Genomic DNA, 13,799 nt, shown 5'->3' with positions numbered 1-13,799 from the left:
GGGGATAGTGTTATGATTGAGCCTCATGGCTCTGTTACTGACAGACGTGGGCGTAAGACTCCTCGAGAGTCAGATACTCTCGAGGAGCGAGAGAGAAAAAGACTGCGAGACATATTTGCAGCACCATCTGACGAAGAGTCTTTCGAAGGGTTTACGGAGAGAATGGAGGAGGGGCTGGTTAGCTCAGAGGAGGATGAGATGGATTGGACTCGGGTAAGGGAGGAATTGGGTGCCACTGGCCATGATGGGACAGAAGATGAATGGGGACCTTCAGGATTAGACCCATGGCTTAGCTGGAGGGATGGGACGGGATCCACAGCTGGAGATGCTGTTGGGCGTAGTCAGAGGTGTTCCAGCTCTGACGAGGAAAGTGATGAGGAAACGCCCGGGTTAAGGAGGACAGCTGACAGTGATGAAGATTTGTAACTGGCATAAAATGGGGCTTGGGAGCAATTGCAAATTGCGTCGGGCAAGGTAATCTGGGCAAACGCTTGGGATCCGTGTGTGTGTGGGACGCTTCCCTGAAGACTTGTGTGCTTTCCTGTGCTGTGACGTAAGTTGATTGAAATCCAGGGTCAGACGGCGGGAGGGATTGTGTGGGCATTTGTTTGTGCAAACCTGTGCTTACTCTTATTAGCTTGACCTTCCGTCGTCTTTCTGACGGACGCCATCTCCTGCTTTGAGAACCCGGACTGAACTGACCACGGCTTGTCTTCCCCCCTTCTTGGACTTGGAAAAACTACAAACGTCTGCTTCTGGCTTTGATTTACGGAACGGAACTGGTCTACTCTACTTCTACAATCCTTGGCTGAATTGCTCGTGTTGGAGATCCTGTCTACTGTGTGTGTGTGGGAGCGACGCAAGTTACTCTAAGCACAGTGCTGGCAGCAGAGAGGAATCTGCTGCCAATTAGTTGCATTCTTTGTATCTTTTGTTCCTTGGCTTTCGTTCTGTTAATACCTAGGCTGAAGCAAGCAGTTTGTTTTTACCCGGATTAAACTCCGGTTTAATCCGGTTTATCTTTTGAACATTTACTTTTGTCCCTTTTTGCTCCTAAAGGCAAAAACTGCCTGGCCCTTGTGTTTTTACGGGCATTTTTGAGTTCTGTAATCTAATAAACTCTGTTACTTTGAATCTTGTGGCGTTCTGTCCTTGACAGTTGAAGTGGTTGGATCCTTAGGGGCAAGTGACCATGTGCTCCTGCAGTTTGCAATACAAAGGAATGCTGAAACTAAGACAAGTCAAACACGCATTCTGGACTTTAAGAGAGCTGACTTCCAAAAAATGAAGGAATTACTGAGCGGCATTCCATGGACGCCGATATTAAAAAACAAGGGAGTTAAGGATGGATGGGAGTTTTTCAAAAGTGAAATACTCAAGGCGCAAATGCAAACAGTGCCAACAAAGAAGAAAAATAAGACAAGTGCAAAGAAGCCAGAATGGATGTCCAAAGAACTTCTAACTGAGCTAAAGCTCAAAAGTGACATGCACAAGAAGTGGAAAAGGGGAGAAATCACCAAAGAAGAATTCAAACGTATAGCCAACTCCTGTAGGGAAAAGGTTCGCAAGGCTAAAGCGCAAAATGAGCTCAGGCTTGCCAGGGACATAAAAAACAACAAAAAAGGTTTTTTTGCTTATGTTGGTAGAAAAAGGAAGAAAAAGGAGGCGATAGGGCCACTGCAAGGAGTAGATGGGGTGATGGTGACAGGGGATAGGGAAAAGGCAGAACTGCTTAATGCCTTCTTTGCCTCGGTCTTCTCACAAAAAGAAAGCCATCTTCAACCTCAGCAACATGGAATGGACGAAGGATTGGGGGAAATCCAACCCCAAATAGGGAAACAAGTTGTCCAGGAACACCTGGCCACTCTAAACGAATTCAAGTCCCCAGGGCCAGATCAGCTACATCCAAGAGTATTGAAGGAACTAGCGGAAGTTATTTCAGAACCACTGGCAATCATCTTCGAGAGTTCTTGGAGAACAGGAGAAGTCCCAGCAGATTGGAGGAGGGCGAATGTGGTCCCTATCTTCAAGAAGGGAAAAAAGAACTACCCAAACAATTACCGTCCGGTCAGCCTCACATCAATACCAGGCAAGATTCTGGAAAAGATCATTAAGGAAGTGGTCTGCAAACACTTAGAAACAAATGCGGTCATTGCTAATAGTCAACACGGATTTACCAAAAACAAGTCATGCCAGACTAATCTGATCTCTTTTTTCGATAGAGTTACGAGTTGGGTCGATACAGGGAATGCCGTGGATGTAGCATATCTAGATTTCAGTAAGGCCTTCGACAAAGTCCCCCACGACCTTCTGGCAAACAAACTAGTAAAATGTGGGCTAGACAAAACTACGGTTAGGTGGATCTGTAATTGGCTAAGCGAACGAACCCAAAGGGTGCTCACCAATGCGTCGTCTTCATCATGGAAAGAAGTGACAAGTGGAGTGCCGCAGGGCTCCGTCCTGGGCCCGGTTCTGTTCAACATCTTTATTAACGACTTAGACGAAGGGTTAGAAGGCACGATCATCAAGTTTGCAGATGACACCAAACTCGGAGGGATAGCTAACACTCCAGAAGACAGGAGCAGAATTCAAAATGATCTTGACAGACTAGAGAGATGGGCCGAAACTAACAAAATGAAGTTCAACAGGGACAAATGCAAGATACTTCACTTCGGCAGAAAAAATGGAAATCAAAGATACAGAATGGGGGACGCCTGGCTTGACAGCAGTGTGTGCGAAAAAGATCTTGGAGTCCTTGTGGACAACAAGTTAAACATGAGCCTACAATGTGATGCGGCAGCTAAAAAAGCCAATGGGATTTTGGCCTGCATCAATAGGGGAATAACGTCTAGATCCAGGGAAGTCATGCTCCCCCTCTATTCTGCCTTGGTCAGACCACACCTGGAATACTGTGTCCAGTTTTGGGCACCGCAGATGAAGGGAGATGCTGACAAGCTGGAAAGCGTCCAGAGGAGGGCAACTAAAATGATTAAGGGTCTGGAGAACAAGCCCTATGAGGAGAGGCTTAAAGAGCTGGGCATGTTTAGCCTGCAGAAGAGAAGGCTGAGAGGAGACATGATAGCCATGTACAAATATGTGAGGGGAAGTCATAGGGAGGAGGGAGCAAGCTTATTTTCTGCTGCCCTGCAGACTAGGACACGGAACAATGGCTTCAAACTACAGGAAAGGAGATTCCACCTGAACATCAGGAAGAACTTCCTCACTGTGAGGGCTGTTCGGCAGTGGAACTCTCTCCCCCGGGCCGTGGTGGAGGCTCCTTCTTTGGAGGCTTTTAAGCAGAGGCTGGATGGCCATCTGTCGGGGGTGCTTTGAATGCAATTTCCTGCTTCTTAGCGGGGGGTTGGACTAGATGGCCCTTGAGGTCTCTTCCAACTCTACTATTCTATGATTCTATGATTCTATGAGTCTCCCATCATCAAGACCCCATTGATCTCAACCCAATAACTTATGTTACGGCATAATTAATTTCATCCATCTCTGCACATTTTCATGGCTTCAAAGAGTGTTTTATACTCTTTTCATATTGTTGAACATGCTTTTTGACCTGTTTGAATTATTCTTACACAAATTTATTTTGTTATACATCTCAGCGCAATACTGGGATATGTTGCTGTTGTGTACCTTCAAGTCGGTTCTGAATTATGGTGACTCTATCCTGGGGTTTTCTGGGTCTAAAAGTCCAAGATCAACTCAGGCCCCTTCTACACTGCCATATAATCCGGATTATCTACTTTGAACTGGATTACATAAATCTACACTGCCATATAATCCAGTTCGTAGCTATTGCAAATCCCATAACCTATTGGAACCTATTTGAAAATAATTGCACACAGTCTATGGGCACATGTGGCAAATTTCAGAAATAAAAATAGATACCAATAAAATTACATTAATTGAGGCATTAATTGAGCCCCCCTCGGCTTATACTCGGGTGAAGGTCCTGGTTGGCGTATATTTGGGTCAGCTTATACTCGATAATATATGGTATATTTATTATTATTCTCTATTATTGGTATTATTACATTTATTATTTTTCTCTATTATTGTTGCTACTATTACATTTATTTTACTCTATTTTTATTAATACATTTATTATTTCACTCTGATCTTATTATTACATTTAAATTTACCACCCTCGGCTTATACTGGAGTCAATGTTTTCCCAGTTTTTTTTGTGGTTAAATTAGCTGCCTCGGCTTATATTCGGGTAGGCTTATACTCGAGTATATATGGTATTATTATAAATTATATTGTATATTGCATACAATATTATATATACATACATACACACATATACATACTTACATATATAGATATACAGTAGAGTCTCACTTATCCAACATAAACGGGCCGGCAGAACGTTGGATAAGCGAATATGTTGGATAATAAGGAGAGATTAAGGAGAAGCCTATTAAAAACCAAATTAGATTATGATTTTACAAATTAAGCACCAAAACATCATGTTATACAATAAATTTGACAGAAAAAGTAGTTCAATATACAGTAATGCTACGTAGTAATTACTGTATTTACGAATTTAGCACCAAAATATCATGATGTATTGAAAATATTGACTACAAAAATGCGTTGGATAATCCAGAACGTTGGATAAGCGAATGTTGGATAAGTGAGACTCTACTGTAATACTATATTATTAGCATAGCATGTTACTGGGGGGAGGGCTTCCAGCTGATGGCTCAGAAGACAAAATGGAAATGGAAACCTTGTACTGGACATATCTAGCAGTCAACAACTTCTCTTTCTGTGACTCCACAGCGTCTCCCTGCCGGGACCAAGGTGATCCGGATCATCCCGAACCTCCCTTGCGTGGTCCAGTCGGGGGCCATCATTCTGTCCCGGGGCAGCTGTGTCGGGGAGAAGGAGGTGGACCTACTGAAGAAGCTCCTCTCTCCTTCGGGGCTCTGCGAAGAAGCTCCAGAGTCGTACATTGACATCCACACCGGTTTGAGTGGCAGTGGAGTGGCCTACGTGAGTGCCCTTTCCCTCTTGGACCTTTGAGTTGGCTTCTTGGAAATAGAAGAGGCCAGGGATGTGCAGGAAACCATCTCAGTTTGTGTTTGCAGTGCTTCCCAAACATTGGTCTTCAAGATGTTTTGGATTTCAACTCCCAGAAGTTCCAGTCCAATAGTCTAGGAGCTGGAGAATCAGCTAGGAATTGTGGGAGTCAAAGTCTAAAACACCTGGAGGGCTGAAGTTTGCCCATGCCCTTCTCTAAATGATCATCCAACTGTTGCAAGGTAGAAGGGAGAGCAAAATACACACAACACCCCTGCTAGGTAGACATGTGGATTCTTCCTCTTGGCCTCCTCCAGCTGCTTAATGGAATTGACTGTCTCAAGGGCAAGCAGTTAGTTCCAATCCAAAACACTGCAGAGTCTTGGTCAGAGTTAGCAGAGATTTTGTAGCACAGCTTTTGACCTTGCGTAGTAGCTCACCGCTTGAATAATCACACTTGAGCTCTGGCTTTCATCCAGACTCCTTTGGTGATTTATTCTTCAGTCATTGCTACATACAACTATTTACAGAGATCAATATACAGAGATACTCACAACCATAGCCAGGCACTCACACAATGAGGATGGCAATAATAATAATAATAATAATAATAATAATAATACTTTATTTATACCCCGCCACCATCTCCCCGCAGGGACTCGGGGCAGCTTACATGGGGCAGAGGCCCAAAAAACATAGAAGAAAACATAAACAACATAATACAAATCACTCTATAAAAAGATAAAACAGTAATACAATATTTCAATTAAAACAAAAATACAGGATAAAAAATTGCATTTAAAACACATAAATGGTAAAGAGATGGTGATGGATGCAGAGAGATCATAGTTAGTTATCTAAAATGGCTGAGAGCAAGCACATAGCAAAGGGGAAGTTCACATACATGCCACTCCAATAATAATAATAATAATAATAATAATAATAATAATAATAATCTCAAGATTGAACTTCAAAGACTCTGGCAGAAACCAGTGCAGGTGGTCCTGGTGGTGATGGGCACACTGGGTGCCGTGCCAAAAGATCTCAGCCGGCATTTGGAAACAATAGACATTGACAAAATCACAATCTGCCAACTGCAAAAGGCCACCCTACTGGGATCTGCACGCATCATCCGAAAATACATCACACAGTCCTAGACACTTGGGAAGTGTTCGACTTGTGATTTTGTGATACGAAATCCAGCATATCTAGCTTGTTTGCTGTGTCATAATAAAATAATAATAATAACAACAACAACTTTATATATCTCCCCATTAGGACTCAGGGTGGTTTCCAACATATGCAAAGTATTCAATTGCCAATAGAAGACCATATATAATATTGAATAGAAGACCATACAACAAGACAGACATTGTAAAACAAAACATACAATCCTGCTAAAAACCTTAAAATTAACTCAGCTGTCTCTTTAGGACCATATCTCTATTTTACTTAACAATACAGGGACTGTGCTGTGAACACATGTGCATTAGAATTGTATTTTTCATGTACATGCAGTACATTGCTATCTAATACAGCATATTTCTACCTGACACCAACATCCCCAACAAGCAAAACTCACTCTCTCGCATCTTTTTTCATCCCATCCCAGGTTTACATGTTTGCCGAAGCGCTGGCAGAAGGTGCGGTGAAGATGGGAATGCCGGGGCCGCTGGCCAACAAGATTGCTGCCCAGACTCTCTTGGTATGGTGCTCAAGAGTGGTAGGGATGATACTACCCAGATCCTACTTCACATCTGCTGGATAGCCAGCTAATAGTAAATCTCCAATATCCAAGTCCCAAACAGTCATTAGAGACAAGAGATCTCCATAATAATAATAATAATAATAATAATAATAATAATAGTAGTAGTAGTAGAACTTTATTTATACCCCGCCACCATCTCCCCGTGGGGACTCGGGGCGGCTTACATGGGGCAGAGGCCCAAACAACATAAGGACAAAATATAAGCAACATAATACAATCTATATATATAAAAGAGTGAAGGAATCATGGCACCAGACAAAACAACAAAACTACAGGCCCCCCAACCTCGAAATTTGACAACACAACCCATCATCCACGGCTCTAGGTTGATACAACAAAAAGAAAAGAAAAATAAAATTCTAATTAGAGGGAGAGGAATAATTGCTTTTATCCAATTGCTGCCAGTTAGAAGGCTAGGCTCCTCCAACTTGGTCTCCTAGCAACCCAATAAAAAATAATAAAAAACACTAAAAAAATTAATACAATAAAATACTATAATAACAGAAAATAACTAAAAATAATACAAGAAAATAATAAAATATAATAAATAAAAAGATAACTTACAATAAAATTAATTTAAAAAATACAAATAACGTCAAATAAAAATTACTCAACAGTTTTTAACCAATACCTCCACCACTTTGCCACAGCAACGCGTGGCCAGGCACAGCTAGTTACAATATAAAACAGATAAAACAGTAATGCAATATATCAGTAAGTTTATTGATAGTAAGTTTATTGATTGGATAAACTGCATGGTGAGCTTACACAAAATGAGCGCTCCACACCCCACCTCAGTCTAGCTTTTGTTTTTATTGACATTTTAAACTTTAATGTCCCGAGAAACTTTTCCCTTCTGTGCGCAGGCTCCATAAAATATTAGCCCATTGAATCATTTCATTGCTGTGAGCATACATACTGGAACCCATTATCTCAGTGCAAGCTAATTGGCCTCTTTTTCCCCCATCGTCTATGAGAAGATTTTTGGCCTTGCTGTGCTAACCAGATTTCTACTCCCAGCTACATCACACTTTGCTTAGCTTTGTAGTCTTAGCAAAATAATTCATTAATCTAATCTATTGGGGCCGGGCTGTGGCGCAGGCTGTTGAGCAACCAGCTGCAACAAATCACTCTGACCAAGAGGTCATGAGTTCGAGGCCAACTCGGAGCCCCGTGTTTGTCTTGTCTTTGTTCTATGTTAAAAGGCATTGAATGTTTGCCTTATATGTGTAATGTGATCCGCCCTGAGTCCCCTTCGGGGTGAGAAGTGCGGAATATAAATACTATAAATAAATAAATATATATTCTTTGAAGTTTCATGCTGGGTCATGTCCCATTTGGAGGCTGCAACAACTAACTTTGGTGAGGTGCAAAACAACAACAACAATAATAATAATAATACACTTTATTTATATTCCGCTTTATCTTCCTGGAGAGACTCTGAGTGGATTACAGTATACACATATAAGGAAACATTTAATGCCTTTTACACAGTGAACAATAACAACATAGAATGCACAGGTAAAGGCCTTTGCCTTTTTTCTCCGGCGTCTGGAGGCGATGCTCAACTCCGGCCATTTTCCATGCTGGGGAGCCTGTTGTCTGTAGACATTCTCTGATGTCTGCATATCAGCAGAAGCTAGGGCTAACAGCTGGAGCTCACCCCAACTCATGGCTTCGAACTGCCAACCCTTCGGTCAGCAGATTTTCTGCGGCCAGTGGTTTAACCTGCTGCCCCATCATCACCCTTTGCTTAACTTTGCAAAACAACTGACTAATTTTTTATGTACTTCTGCTTTTTAAAACATTTGTACGCTGCTTTGAACCCCACCCATGGGAGAAAAGCAGGATAAAAATCAATAATAATAATAATAATAATAATAAATCTGTTCTTTGAAGTTTCATGCTGGGTCAACCTGCCCCATTTGGAGATTGGGATATTTTCACTGGGATATTTTAATCTAACGATTTTATCTTCTATTGCTGCTATAGTCCCCCCACCTTTGAAGTTGACTGAATTGCATTGGTGGTTGTTTGATATTACAGTAGAGTCTCACTTATCCAACGTTCTGGATTATCCAATGCATTTTTGTAGTCAATGTTTTCAATATATCATGATATTTTGGTGCTAAATTCATAAATACAGTAATTACTACATAGCATTACTGCATATTGAACTACCTTTTCTGTCAAATTTGTTGTATAACATGATGTTTTGGTGCTTAATTTGTAAAATCATAACCTAATTTGATGATTAATAGGCTTTTTCTTAATCTCTCCTTATTATCCAACATATTCGCTTATCCAACATTCTGCCGGCCCGTTTACGTTGGATAAGTGAGACTCTACTGTATTACTATTGATATTATTACTGTTGTTTAAATCTTTGTTTTAACTTGTTTTATCATCTTCTTGTGTTTTAAACTGTGTGTATTGTTAAAGTATTTGCGCTGTTACTTTTGTAACATTGTGAGCTGCCCCGAGTCCCCATTGGGAGATGGTGGCGGGGTATAAATAAAGTTTTATTATTATTATTATTATTATTATTGTGACAACTACCTGGCTGGAATCACTGGCTTGCTGTGAGTTTTCTGGGCTGTCTGGCCATGTTGCAGAAGCATTCTCTCCTGACGGTTCGCCCACATCTATGGCAGGCATCCTCCGAGGTTGTGAGGTCTGTTGGAAACTAGGCAAGTAGGGTTTATATATCTGTCCAGGGTGGGAGAAAGAACTCTTGTCTGTTTGAGGCAGGTGTGAATGTTGCAATTGGCCACCTTGATTAGCACTAAATCCTTTGTTGGGAGCTGAATCAACCTGGACACAGCATATTATTTGGGAACACAGAAATGCTGGACCACTCTCACAACCACCAGGCCACACAGAGAAGCCATTGAAATCCACAACATGAGGACAATTTCAACGGAAAGGAGGAAACCACGAAAATAAACAATCTGCATGCCAATATTTTAAAAAACTCTAAAATCAGGACAGTAAATAAAGAACAACATTCAGAAAACAGGAGAATTCCAGACAAGAAGCAATCAGGGCCAGCTAAGATCTCCCAACAAATTATTCCCCCAGGCAGGAAGCAGCCAGGCTTTGAAGCTGCAAGGTCATTCAATGCTAATCAAGGTGCCTAATTGCACCATTCACACTTGCCTCCAACAGACAAGAGTTCTTTCTCCCACCCTGGACATCATTCCAAAGATATATAAACCCCACTTGCCTAGTTTCCAACAGACCTCACAACCTCAGAGAATGCCTGCCATAGATGTGGGCGAAACATCAGGAGAGAATGCTTCTGGAACATGGCCAATACAGTATTGTTTTTAAATCAAAGTGGTGATGATACACACTTGCAATTCTTGTTGAGTACACTTGTTAAGCAGTTATCATCAGCAAATAAATCACTACTGACCGAGAGGTCATGAGTTCGAAGCCTGGGTTGGGTTAAGCCTCCGACCATTAATAGCCCCGGCTTGCTGTTGACCTATGCAGCCCCGAAAGACAGTTGCACCTGTCAATTAGGGAAATTTAGGGACGCTTTATGCGGGAGACTAATTTAACTAATTTACAACACCATAAAACTGCCAGCAAAACACGAGGAAAGGAATGAGGAAGTACAGCCACTACTGGACGGTGGAGCAACAGCTCCCCCTGTGGCCGGAATCGTGAAGCTGGAAAAATGTTAAAAATGCCTCTGAGTCTGTCTAATGTATGTTGTTTGTCTGTTGGCATTGAATGTTTGCCATATATATGTTCACTAGCTGTGCCCTGCCACGTGTTGCTGTGGCCAAGTATGGGGATATGGGAAATAAAGTATTGAGGAATTGGTGGTAGTTAAGGTAAAGGGTCCCCTGGGCTGAGTGGGTTGCTAGGAGACCAAGTGAGTGGAGCTTAGCCTTCTAACTGGCAGCAATTGGATAAAAACAATTATTCCTCTCCCTCTAATTAGGACTTTATTTTTCTTTTCTTTTTGTTGTATCAACCTAGAGGCATGGATGAGGGGTTGTGCTGTCAATTTTCGAGGTTGGGGGGTGTTTACTTTTGTTGTTTTGTCCGCTGCCGTGATGGCCATTACTCTTTTATATATATAGATAGATTGTAATCCGCCCTGAGTCCCCTTCAGGGTGAGAAGGGCGGAATATAAATACTGTAAATAAATAAAATAAATAAATATCACAGAAGTTATTAGCAAATATTAAGGAAACATCTGAGCTATCTCAGTTATTCCAACCCAGGGGTCCTCACACTTTTAAAGCAGAGGGCGATCCACAATCCTTCAGACTGTGGAGGGGCCAAATTATCATTTGAAAAAAAATTCCTATGCACACTGCACATGTCTTATTTGTAGTGCAAAAGAACAACAATGAAAGAACAATACAATATTTAAAAATGAAAACAACTGTAACCAACATAAACCTATCAGAAGTGTGGGCCTGCTTCTGGCCAATGAGATAGTCAAGTTAATTAGGATTGTTGTTGTGTGCCTTCAAGTCATTTCAGACTTTGGGCGAGCCTAAAATTATTTATTTATTTATTCATTTACTACATTTATTTATTACATTTATATCCCACCCTTCTCACCCCGAAGGGGACTCAGAGCAGCTGTATGTACATACAATATATTATATTACTGTATTAGCATAGCACATTATTAGCATTATATATTACTATATTGAACTATACCACTATACTGTAATATTATATGTAATATATAACATATAATTAATATTATTATATGGTATCATTATTAGTATTATATTGTATAACATTATAATATTAATAATATTATATGTATATACAATATATTAGATTATTAAAAATGATATAAAATATTATATAAAACAGGGCAGGGGCCAGGTAAATGACCTTGGAGGGCCGCATCCGGCCCCCGGGCCTTAGTTTGGGGACCCCTGTTTCAACCTATGTGTGTTCATGTTCAGGTTCAGCCTAGTTTGCAAGCTGCATGCCATCCCTTGCATGCCGTTCGTGGTTTGCTTTTTTAACTTGCCGTATCACATTGTCGGCTTTTCTCTCCTTCCAGGGAGCGGCCAAAATGATGCTGGAAACAGGGGAGCATCCGGCGGCTCTGAGAAGTGCGGTTTGTACACCTGGAGGCACCACGATCCACGCTTTGCACGAATTGGAGAAAGGAGGTCTCCGTGCGACCGTCATGAACGCCGTGGAGGCGGCCACCAACCGGGCCCGCGAGATGGGCAAGCGATGAAGCCACAAGCGGCCACAGCAAAGCCTTTTTGGCTTCCTGAGCATGGGACAGCCTCATTGTCAGCCCATGCCCATCTTGCTTCCATGGCTTACATGCATTGCATCAGGGACAAAAATAGTACAATTTCCTTTGAAATGCAGCCTGGGGCAAGTGGTCTGACACCATAGTTCTTTCAGTATGGACTTTGTAGGATGAATTTCCAGCTCTAAGTCTGTCCCATACCAAGACGCTGGATCCTTTACTCCCTGGTTTTTGTCTATTTCACAGGGAGTGAATTGTTTGTTTGTTTGTTTACATCACTTTTACCCCGCCCTTCTCACCCGGAGGGACTCAGGACGGCTTACAACTGTCTGCAATTATATTGCCCAAAATACATTCAATAAAACAGTAGCAGAATCCATAAACAATAAAACGGTACCGCATTAATTAAAACTCTAATTAAACTCTATTAAACCATGAATTATAAAATATAAAATGCATATATAGTTAAATTCATTCACTAACAGTAATTCTGCAGTGAAGATGACAACAGAGATTAGAACAAAAACCCATGACCCTCCAAACCTATGATATTGTGCAAGAGGTTATAAAATTTGACAATCCCAGCAGTTCTATGGTTTGCTGTTAAATAATATTATCTTAATAATTCTGTGATTTGAAAAGGAGGTTGTTATATTACATCATCACATATTGATGAAAATCAAAATAATTATGTTAATTGTCCTGCCAACTGCTTGTTATTAAACACACTAATTTGTCAGCGTTGGTCACCATCTGAGCTTCCCTTTTGTTTTGTTTTTATATCTTATTTCATGTTCATAGTTTTATGACAAAGGAAAGGGGAACAAAGGAAGGAGGAAAAAGATAGGAGATAGCAAAAAAGTATTATATGTGTTGGGCGAGTGGGCTTATTAACAAAAGACCCTCGCCATGGATGTGTTTGGCACCAGTAGCCAAAAGTGATAAAAAGAACAAAAAAACATAATGTTATGTCTTCCTTTGAAGGCTTTTTTGTAGTTAAATAATATGGTTGCACTGTTTACAAAAACAAGATTTCCATCACACAAATAAAGTTCTTTATACTTCCTTCTTTGCTTCCACGCTGGGTTTCTTTCTCTTGCAGATAAACAGCTTCGCTCTCACAGAGCCTCCTCTCACACCGAACTTACACAAGAGCTTTACACACAGCAGCCTTCACACTGGAGCTTCACTCATGAGGCCTTCAACCCGGGCTTTTCCCACTGAAGCTTCTTACACTAGGACTCCTCACACTGAGGCCTACTCACACGGATGCTTTCTCCTATTGAGGCCTCTCTCACACTGAGGCTTCTCTCACAGTGAGGCCTTCTCATACTGAGGCCTTTTATTTATTATTATTTACAGCATTTATATTCCGCCCTTGTCACCCCGAAGGGGACTCAGGGCGGATCACATTACACATATAGGCAAACATTCAATGCCTTTTAACATAGAACAAAGACAAACATAGGCTCCGAGCGGGCCTTGAACTCATGACCTCCTGGTCAGAGTGATTCATTGCAGCTGCTCTCCAGCCTGTTCCACAGCCCGAGCCTTTTCTCATACTGAGGTCTGCTAAACTACAGGCACACCTGCTTATATTAAACGGCAGCTTTTGCTGAGTCATTGCATCCATTTAACACTCTCAGTCCTTGACTCACATTTTTCACTTCACTTCACTTTATTTCTTAATTAGTCGCTCTCCACCAGAGTGCTCCGAGCAACTTACAATTTAAAATATTCCAC

General features: G+C 41.3%; 1 protein-coding gene across 4 annotated transcripts in view; it reads left to right on the top strand.

Annotated features, from left to right (window-relative positions):
• Positions 1-13,122, top strand: part of pycr3 (pyrroline-5-carboxylate reductase 3) — a 31,715-nt gene extending 18,593 nt beyond the window's left edge. For all 4 annotated transcript variants that reach the window (XM_008120909.3, XM_003227659.4, XM_062979930.1 and 1 more), the window contains 3 exons: positions 4,798-5,010; positions 6,650-6,742; positions 11,853-13,122. In XM_008120909.3, coding sequence (XP_008119116.1) covers positions 4,798-5,010; positions 6,650-6,742; positions 11,853-12,035 — 489 coding nt within the window. In that variant the 3' untranslated portion in view covers positions 12,036-13,122. The remainder of the gene's footprint in view (positions 1-4,797; positions 5,011-6,649; positions 6,743-11,852) is intronic.
• The last annotated feature ends 677 nt before the right edge of the window (positions 13,123-13,799 follow it).

Source organism: Anolis carolinensis, chromosome 4 (assembly GCF_035594765.1).
Source record: "Anolis carolinensis isolate JA03-04 chromosome 4, rAnoCar3.1.pri, whole genome shotgun sequence".
NCBI lineage: Eukaryota > Metazoa > Chordata > Lepidosauria > Squamata > Dactyloidae > Anolis > Anolis carolinensis.
This window is presented reverse-complemented; position numbering and strand designations above follow the sequence as displayed.